The sequence below is a fragment of the Lolium perenne genome, chromosome 4 (assembly GCF_019359855.2).
Source record: "Lolium perenne isolate Kyuss_39 chromosome 4, Kyuss_2.0, whole genome shotgun sequence".
Classification (NCBI taxonomy): domain Eukaryota; kingdom Viridiplantae; phylum Streptophyta; class Magnoliopsida; order Poales; family Poaceae; genus Lolium; species Lolium perenne.
In genome coordinates, this window is record NC_067247.2 from 308,907,559 (window position 1) to 308,918,390 (window position 10,832).

At 43.3% G+C, this 10,832-nt stretch overlaps 1 protein-coding gene across 1 annotated transcript; it reads left to right on the plus strand.

Annotated features, from left to right (window-relative positions):
• The first annotated feature begins 9,309 nt into the window (after positions 1-9,309).
• On the plus strand, positions 9,310-10,178 carry LOC127296072 (17.9 kDa class I heat shock protein-like). Its single transcript, XM_051326106.2, has one exon. It carries the CDS (start codon positions 9,434-9,436, stop codon positions 9,944-9,946), a length of 513 nt encoding a protein of 170 aa, XP_051182066.1. The 5' UTR covers positions 9,310-9,433; the 3' UTR covers positions 9,947-10,178.
• Positions 10,179-10,832: the final 654 nt, after the last annotated feature.

Consider the following 10,832-nt stretch of genomic DNA (forward strand, 5'->3'; position numbering starts at 1 on the left):
TTATGCAGGACTGAATTTTTCTTCGTGGAACCTATTGGATTCAGCTACTGGAGGTACCTTTATGTCCATCACTCTTGGTGAAGCAACAAAGCTTCTTGATAATATGATGATCAATTACTCTGAATGGCACACGGAAAGAGCTCCACAAGGTAAGAAGGTAAATTCTGTCGAAGAAACCTCTTCCTTGAATGATAAGATTGATGCTATTATGTCTATGCTTGTGAATGATAGGACTAATATTGATCCTAATAATGTTCCGTTAGCTTCATTGGTAGCTCAAGAAGAACATGTTGATGTAAACTTCATTAAAAATAATAATTTCAACAACAATGCTTACCGGAACAATTCTAGTAACAACTATAGGCCATATCCTTATAATAATGGCAACGGCTATGGTAATTCTTATGGGAATCCTTACAACAATAATAGGAACACACCCCCTGGACTTGAAGCCATGCTTAAAGAATTTATTAGTACACAAACTTCTTTTAACAAATCTGTTGAAGAAAAGCTTGGGAAAATTGATATACTTGCTTCTAAAGTCGATAGTCTTGCTGCTGATGTTGATCTTTTGAAATCGAAAGTTATGCCTCATGAAAATCATAATAATAAAATTGTTACTACAGCAAATGCCATCCAAGTTAGAATTAATGAGAATATAAGATTGATGGCCGAATTGCGTGCTAGGTGGGAAAGAGAAGAATATGAAAAAGAAGATAATATAGCTAAAGTTTGGACTATTACCACCACTAGCAATGCTAATGCTTCACAAGTTGCTGCACCTCCTACTATTAATGGTAAAAGAATTGGTGTTAGCAATGTTTCCACTTCAAATGCAAAGCGCGAAAAACTACCCGAAACTGCTAAAACTGCTGAAACTGCCTGTGATAAAACTGCTGAAATTTTTTCCAACATTGGGGATGATGATCCCATTGCGTTAGATTATAATGGTTTGAATTTTGATGATTGCCACATCTCTGAATTTATAAAGTTCTTACAAAAACTTGCTAAAAGTCCTAATGCTAGTGCTATAAATTTGGCTTTCACGAAACATATTACAAATGCTCTCATAAAAGCTAGAGAAGAGAAACTAGAACGCAAAGCTTCTATTCCTAGGAAGCTCGAAGATGGTTGGGAGCCCATCATTAAGATGAAGGTCAATGACTTTGATTGTAATGCTTTATGTGATCTTGGTGCAAGTATTTCTGTTATGCCTAAGAAAATATATAATATGCTTGACTTGCCACCATTGAAAAATTGTTATTTGGATGTTAATCTTGCTGATCATTCTACAAAGAAACCTTTGGGGAAAGTTGATAATGTTTGCATTACCGTTAACAATAACCTTGTCCCCGTTGATTTTGTTGTCTTGGATATTGAATGCAATGCATCGTGTCCCATCATATTGGGAAGACCTTTTCTTCGAACTGTTGGTGCTATCATTGATATGAAGGAAGGTAATATTAAATATCAATTTCCTCTCAAGAAAGGTATGGAACACTTCCCTAGAAAGAGAATGAAGTTACCTTTTGATTCTATCATTAGAACAAATTATGATGTTGACACTTCGTCTCTTGATAATACTTGATATACACTTTCTGCGCCTAGCTGAAAGGCGTTAAAGAAAAACGCTTATGGGAGACAACCCAAGTTTTTTACTACAGTACTTTATTTTATATTTGTGTCTTGGAAGTTGTTTACTACTGTAGCAACCTCTCCTTATCTTAGTTTTGTGCATTGTTGTGCCAAGTAAAGTCGTTGATAGTAAGGTTCATACTAGATTTGGATTACTGCGCAGAAACAGATTTCTTTGCTGTCACGAATCTGGGCAAAATTCTCTGTAGGTAACTCAGAAAATTATGCCAATTTACGTGAGTGATCCTCAGATATGTACGCAACTTTCATTCAATTACAAACTGTTCTGTTTTGATAGATTCTGCCTTTTATTTCGCATTGCCTGTTTTGATATGTTCGATGGATTTTTCGATTCCATTGACTTTCAGTAGCTTTGTGCAATGTCCAGAAGTGTTAAGAATGATTATGTCACCTCTGAACATGTATATTTTTATTGTGCACTAACCCTCTAATGAGTTGTTTTGAGTTTGGTGTGGAGGAAGTTTTCAAGGATCAAGAGAGGGAGATGATACAACATGATCAAGGAGAGTGAAAGCTCTAAGCTTGGGGATGCCCCGGTGGTTCACCCCTGCATATATCAAGAAGACTCAAGTGTCTAAGCTTGGGGATGCCCAAGGCATCCCCTTCTTCATCGACAACATTATCAGGTTCCTCCCCTGAAACTATATTTTTATTCCGTCACATCTTATGTGCTTTGCTTGGAGCATCGGTTTGTTTTTGTTTTTGTTTTGTTTGAATAAAATGGATCCTAGCATTCATTGTGTGGGAGAGAGACACGCTCCGCTGTTGCATATGGACAAGTATGTCCTTAGGCTTTACTCATAGTATTCATTGCGAAGTTTCTTCTTCGTTAAATTGTTATATGGTTGGAATTGGAAAATGATACATGTAGTAATTGCTAAAATGTTTTGGATAATGTGATACTTGGCAATTGTTGTGCTCATGTTTAAGCTCTTGCATCATATACTTTGCACCTATTAATGAAGAAATACATAGAGCGTGCTAAAATTTGGTTTGCATATTTGGTCTCTCTAAAGTCTAGATAATTTCTAGTATTGAGTTTGAACAACAAGGAAGACGGTGTAGAGTCTTATAATGTTTACAATATGTCTTTTATGTGAGTTTTGCTGCACCGCTTCATCCTTGTGTTTGTTTCAAATAGCCTTGCTAGCCTAAACCTTGTATCGAGAGGGAATACTTCTCATGCATCCAAAATACTTGAGCCAACCACTATGCCATTTGTGTCCACCATACCTACCTACTACATGGTATTTCTCTGCCATTCCAAAGTAAATTGCTTGAGTGCTACCTTTAAATTTCTATCCTCTACCTTTACAATATATAGCTCATGGGACAAATAGCCTAAAAACTATTGTGGTATTGAATATGTACTTATGCACTTTATCTCTTATTAAGTTGCTTGTTGTGCGATAACCCTGTTCCTGGGGACGCCGTCAACTACTCTTTGTTGAATATCATGTGAGTTGCTATGCATGATCGTCTTGTCTGAAGTAAGGGCGATTTACCACCTAATGGTTAGAGCATGCATATTGTTAGAGAAGAACATTGGGCCGCTAACTAAAGCCATGAATCATGGTGGAAGTTTCAGTTTTGGACATATATCCTCAATCTCATATGAGAAAATTAATTGTTGCTACATGCTTATGCATTAAAGAGGAGTCCATTATCTGTTGTCTATGTTGTCCCGGTATGGATGTCTAAGTTGAGAATAATCAATAGCGAGAAATCCGATGCGAGCTTTCTCCTTAGACCTTTGTACAGGCGGCATAGAGGTACCCCTTTGTGACACTTGGTTAAAACATGTGCATTGCGATAATCCCGGTAATCCAAGCTAATTAGGACAAGGTGCGGGCACTATTAGTATACTATGCATGAGGCTTGCAACTTGTAAGATATAATTTAATAACACATATGCTTTATTACTACCGTTGACAAAATTGTTTCTTGTTTTCAAAATCAAAGCTCTAGCACAAATATAGCAATCGATGCTTTCCACTTTGAAGGACCTTTCTTTTACTTTTATGTTGAGTCAGTTCACCTATCTCTCTCCACCTCAATAAGCAAACACTTGTGTGAACTGTGCATTGATTCCTACATGCTTGCATATTGCACTTGTTATATTACTTTACATTGACAATATCCATGAGATATACATGTTATAAGTTGAAAGCAACCGCTGAAACTTCATCTTCCTTTGTGTTGCTTCAATACCTCTACTATGAATTATTGCTTTATGAGTTAACTCTTATGCAAGACTTATTGATGCTTGTCTTGAAGTACTATTCATGAAAAGTCTTTGCTATATGATTCACTTGTTTACTCATGTCATTTACATTGTTTTGATCGCTGCATTCATTACATATGCTTACAATAGTATGATCAAGGTTATGATGGCATGTCACTCCAGAAATTATCTTTGTTATCATTTACCTGCTCGGGACGAGCAGAAACTAAGCTTGGGGATGCTGATACGTCTCCGACGTATCGATAATTTCTTATGTTCCATGCCACATTATTGATGATATCTACATGTTTTATGCATACTTTATGTCATATTTATGCATTTTCCGGCACTAACCTATTAACGAGATGCCGAAGAGCCGCTTTGTTTTCTCATTGTTTCGGTTTCAGAAATCCTAGTAAGGAAATATTCTCGGAATTGGACGAAATCAACGCCCAGGGGCCTATTTTGCCACGAAGCTTCCAGAAGACCGAAGATGATACGAAGTGGGGCCACGAGCTGGCGACACACTAGGGCGGCGCGGCCCAGCCCTTGGCCGCGCCGACCTACTGTGTGGGGCCCCCGTGTGGCCCCCTGACCTGCCCTTCCGCCTACATATAGCCTTCGTCGCGAAACCCCCAGTACCGAGAGCCACGATACGGAAAACCTTCCAGAGACGCCGCCGCCGCCAATCCCATCTCGGGGGATTCAGGAGATCGCCTCCGGCACCCTGCCGGAGAGGGGATTCATCTCCCGGAGGACTCTACACCGCCATGGTCGCCTCCGGAGTGATGTGTGAGTAGTCTACCCCTGGACTATGGGTCCATAGCAGTAGCTAGATGGTTGTCTTCTCCTCATTATGCTTAATTGTCGGGTCTTGTGAGTTGCCGAACATGATCAAGATCATCTATCTGTAATGCTATATGTTGTGTTTGTTGGGATCCGATGAATAGAGAATACCATGTTATGTTGATTATCAATTTATATCTATGTGTTGTTTATGATCTTGCATGCTCTCCGTTATTAGTAGATGCTCTGGCCAAGTTGATGCTAGTAACTCCAAGAGGGAGTATTTATGCTCGATAGTGGGTTCATGTCTCCGTGAATCTGGGGGAGTGACAAGAACCCCTAAGGTTATGGATGTGCTGTTGCCACTAGGGATAAAACATTGATGCTATGTCCGAGGATGTAGTTATTGATTACATTACGCGCAATACTTAATGCAATTGTCTATTGTTAGCAACTTAATACTGGAAGGGGTTCGGATGATAACCTGAAGGTGGACTTTTTAGGCATAGATGCATGCTGGATAGCGGTCTATGTACTTTGTCGTAATGCCCAATTAAATCTCACTATACTCATCATAATATGTATGTGCATGGTCATGCCCTCTCTATTTGTCAATTGCCCAACTGTAATTTGTTCACCCAACATGCTATTTATCTTATGGGAGAGACACCTCTAGTGAACTGTGGACCCCGGTCCAATTCTCTATACTGAAATACAATCTACTGCAATACTCGTTCTACTGTTCTCTGCAAACAATCATCATCCACACTATACATCTAATCCTTTGTTACAACAAGCCAGTGAGATTGACAACCTCACTGTTTCGTTGGGGCAAAGTACTTGGTTTGTGTTGTGCAGGTTCCACGTTGGCGCCGGAATCCCTGGTGTTGCGCCGCACTACATCTCGCCGCCATCAACCTTCAACGTGCTTCTTGACTCCTACTGGTTCGATAAACCTTGGTTTCTAACTGAGGGAAACTTACTGCTGTACGCATCACACCTTCCACTTGGGGTTCCCAACGGTCGCGTGATGTACGCGTGTCAGCGAGCAAGTCTGTTTCCAGGTGCAGCTGAATTGACAACTCTGTTGTTAAGGATTTCAAGTATTCTTTGTCTCCCCTTGTATCAATCCACCAACATGGAGATTGAAATACCGAAAGAACAGTAAAGAGATTACCGTACCCATCAGCATTGCTAGCGGTCACCGTGTTGACTTGCCTCGCCTTTTTCTTGCGGTCTGCCCTCTCTGGACAGTCCTTAGAAAAGTGGCCAGTCTCTCCATATGTAAAGCAGCTCAGATCTGCTTTGTTTATCATCTTCTTCTTCTTGAAGGTTGTAGTCTTCATAGGCTTATTGAAGGAGGGCTTGTTATTCCCTTTGTTCTTGCTGTAGGGTTTCTTCTGCACCATGTTGGCGCTAGACTGACCCTCTCCTTTCTCAGTATTATCCTTAGCCCGAGCTTTCTCCTCAACATCAAGAGATGCTATCAGATTTTCAACTGATATCTCCTGTCTCTTGTGTTTGAGAGTTGTGGCAAAGTTCCTCCATGAAGGGGGCAACTTAGCGATGATGCATCCAGCCACAAACTTGTCAGGTAAGGCACACTTAAGGAGTTCAAGCTCTTTCGCAATGCACTGTATCTCATGAGCTTATTCGACTACAGAACGGTTGTTAACCATCCTGATGTCATGGAAGCTCTCCATGATGTACAGTTCACTGCCTGCATCGGTTGCACCGAACTTAGCATTCAGTGCATCCCAGAGCTCTTTACCATCTGTTATGTGCATGTACACATCACACAGACGATCAGCAAGAATACTTAGAACGCATCCGACGAAGAGAGTATTGTTTTCCTTGAACTTGTTCTGATCTTGGTCAGATATAGTTCCTTCAGGTAAACCATCAGTAACTTTGAACACTTTCAGATGAGTAAGCCAGAGCATGGCCTTAACCTGCCACCTCTTAAAGTGCACACCGGTAAACTTATCCGGCCTCAGTGCATCAGCAAAACCAGCCATTGTTAACTCAGGAAATTGCCTACAATTAGGTTTTTGGATTGTTGGATAATTAGGCACAATTTCCATGATTAATTCCAGAATATTAAGCATGACGACAGGTACTACTAACATGTGAAACTCGAACATACTAGATGCAGTGATCAACATGAACAATAGCAGAGCAACCAGTACAACATCCATCCCTAAACAGATCGAGATATGTCGCACGTACCGATCTGGTGGAGGTGGCGGTGAAGGTGTAGCAGACGATGTTGCAGCAGTAACGTTGTTGATGACAACGTTGTTGATGACGGGGACGACGGGTCGAAGTAGACGGCGTTGAAGACGACGGTAGGCAGCACCGCCCGACTTGGACGGAAGGCGAGCCGTGATGAAGAGCTTGAGCAGTCGCGCAGAGCGCTTCCCAAAAACCTAATTCGCCCTCTCCCGTACAGGATCGCAAAGACGAGCGGTTCCGGAGACCTGCTCTCCCGTTCACCGATGCACGTCGGCGCGCGGGATGGAGTAGGCTACGATGGCGGCGCAAGCAGAGAGAGGTGGAAACCCTAACTCGTGTATTAGATGATTTATGCGGTAGCCGGGCAGGAGATTATATAGGCTCGGGAAACCCTAGGCAACGTGGGCCACACCCACGTCGCACGAACGTTCGAGTCGGTTACAGATAGCCCACGATCCGGGAGCGACCCGAACCGACTAACTGCGACGCGTCCGTCTAGGACTCTGTTCGTTTTCCAGAGCTGCAAAAAATAAGGAAAGTCTCGGCTCGAGGCTCAATCCACTCACCACGAGCGCGGCGCGCGCGTCGTGTCATGTCGTGACTAGTCGAGCGAGCGAGGAGGAGGAGCGCGCGTGTAGCGCTCCTATTCTCACTCACTTACTAGTGGTGGAACAACCCACCTTATAAGGTGGTCTAACTTCCTCCCAACTTTCCATGTGGGACTAAACTTCCCACCTCTTGCCACTCCCTAGTGAGCTGCCACCAACTTGGGCTCAAACTCACAAGGCTGCCACTATGTGGGCTTTGAGATTTATAGGAAAAACTGAAATCTAATTTGGGCCACTAAAAGTGGGCCCAATATTTCAACACTATCAAGCCTGCAAAGTCGACTCCGTGTCTTCGCCTTCCCTTGCGGCAAGAGCCTCAAGGCAATGGAGCGCTTGGTCGATGGGCGAGCTCTACACGCCATGGCCTGATGATGTTCTCTGCTCAGTGCCAAGCCGTTCGATTTTGAAGACGGCTATTCCGTAGTGCTCCAATCCAATTCTGCCAAACTGAAGAAAGCTACTGCCTACAAGTTCAAGGAAATAATGGGGGTGCAACAACTTTTCAGCAAAAGCACGACAAGGATGGCCAAGAACATGAAGTTAGAATACTCTGACTTTGTATGATTGTACATGCATCTACGCTGGCTTAAATATCTAATCCTATAATCGATGTGACATAGTGCTGTGGAAGCATTTAATTTTAGTTTCACACTAAGAGCTGAAGTGTTCTCACCCGTTGGCCCGTCTGCTCCTCCGAGATGGCCTGCCGCTCCATGACGAGAACGACGACCTGCAGCTCCGTCACAGGGATACAAGCCCGCTGCTCCCCAGACTGTCCCAAGTCATGATGACAATCCATGCACAAGGGCGAGTCTTGAGCTTAATCAACTAAAAACTATGGTGTAACAAAATCGTGTAGGGAGAAGTTTTTTCTCCCTCGGCATCTACTTAGCAACTACGAGCTATATCAATAGTAGATTGAAGAAAAGATAAAATTAGTTCTACGAGTATATCAAATTAATACATGTTCTAAACTAATTTTCTACTTATCATGTGTGTGTCGATATTGGTGATATGTGGTTCTGTAATTTACGAGAAATTAATAAGTAGAGATGGAAAGAATTTGACAAAATAGAGATAATTAAATCTGACAATTTTTTTGGACTTCGATGCTAATTATGATGTGGTGGAGGATACAACGATGAACAAGTACAAATTGTGCGTTCATATGGGTGTGTGAGCTTGGCTAATACTATACGAGCATGTAGGCAACTACTAACTTGCTTGCATGAATTGATAGCTAGCCAGGCCAAAGGTAAGATATTGAGTCGTATAAGATAGTAAATTTAACGACACTTAATATGTATTGAAGGGGTACATATTATTGAGTTATATTTGTAAAAAAATTAATGAAAAAATTGTACCAATTCAATCGCCAAGGATGTTTAGACCCGTTTAATGAAGTTCTAAAGCTACCGATTGCTCGTGTTCCATCGCCACGGATATTCTTTCCAACGGTGTGCTGTTGTAATTTTTTTCTTTCACACGTTGCAACGCACGGGTATTTGTACTAGTGTATCTCCTAAACGCTAATTTGGTCACCGTTTAGGAAACATTTTTTTGGGACGCCGGCTGAAGATGCTTTAATTTCACCGCACCCAGAGAGATCCAGATGACCTCCATACCACACTTTGACCCGACCCAGCAGGTCCAGAAAGGGCAAGAAAGCGCGAGAAGATTATGGTTTGCACCAGGGCCGATTCCATCCCAGCCATCGGCCCAACGTTCCAAATTAACTTCTTCCAGATTCCAGTGCATTCCAGAACGGCCCAGGGTCGCCGTATAAATTGTCGCCTCCCAGCGTCGCCACGGCCCAGAACAAAATCAATCGCAAGCCTTCTTGAGCTGGTACACAGATCGCATCCGAATCATCCCTGAGCTTTCCCAATCTCGCTCAGTCCTTTCCACACCGAATCGAGCAACCATGTCGCTGATCCGCCGCAGCAACGTGTTCGACCCCTTCTCCCTCGACCTCTTCGACCCCTTCTCCCTCGACCTCTTCGACCCCTTCGATGGCTTCCCCTTCGGCTCCGCCAGCAGCAGCAGCGGCGGGGGCAGCCTCTTCCCCTCGTTCCCGCGCACCTCCTCCGAGACCGCGGCCTTCGCCGGCGCGCGCATCGACTGGAAGGAGACGCCCGAGGCGCACGTGTTCAAGGCGGACGTGCCCGGGCTGAAGAAAGAGGAGGTGAAGGTGGAGGTGGAGGACGGCAACGTGCTCCAGATCAGCGGCGAGCGGAACAAGGAGCAGGAGGACAAGTCCGACACCTGGCACCGCGTGGAGCGCAGCAGCGGCAGGTTCCTGCGCCGGTTCAAGCTGCCGGAGAACGCCAGGGCTGAGCAGATCAAGGCGTCCATGGAGAACGGCGTGCTCACCGTCACCGTGCCCAAGGAGGAGGCCAAGAAGGCCGAGGTCAAGTCCATCCAGATCTCCGGCTAGGCTGCTTTGAAGCTGTAGAGGTTCAGTTCGCTGCTTGGATGGATGCTTTTGATCAGAGCCTGTAATAAGCGTGGATTTGGGTCTGGGTTCGAATGTGTTTGAGTTGTTACCTGTTGCTATGTTCTGCGTATGTGTCTGACTTAGTGTAAGGAGAGCGTCGAGTCTAGTATCTTGTAATCATCTTCTGTGCTGGTTAAGCTTGATCTAACGAGTGAGTCGTCGTTCTCTTTTATCTTTGAGTTGATTTCCAGTCTCCATTATGCCATTATGGCGCCTTGACAACACGGGAACTCTGTTCTATTGTTGCAGCCAACGTTTAGAACTCTACCATCAAATTGCTGATACAATGCGCGAATCCACTGTCTGGAATGAGCTATATGGCAGCGAGTTCAGAGATTCTTCCGCTATAGAAACGTGTACTGAAATCTGGTCAGATGTTTATACAACTGAATTTACACCGAGTTCTTATTTCTGAACCAAAGTTCCAATTTCAGAACTGATGAAATTCTTAGAGTAGAGCCCGAAAAAACGCAAATCGAAAAGCGCGAGTTCAGTTCACCGAAAACACGAGTTCTGATGAAATTTGCAGTAGCGCAGAATAGAATCCGTAAAATGGAACTGAAAACAGAATCCGTAAAATGGAACTGAAAACAAGAATTCAAATTATCGAAAAGCGCGAGTTCAGTTCACCGAAAACGCGAGTTCTGATGAAATTTGCAGTAGCGCAGAATAGAACCCGTAAAATGGAACTGAAAACAAGAATTTATAGATAAAATAGATGCTCCGATTGAGCATCGATACTTACATAGTGCGTGCAATTGACATTACTTTGTACACCGGCAATCTAACCTAGCTAATAAGCAAAATGCGGCCTAATTCGAGCTAT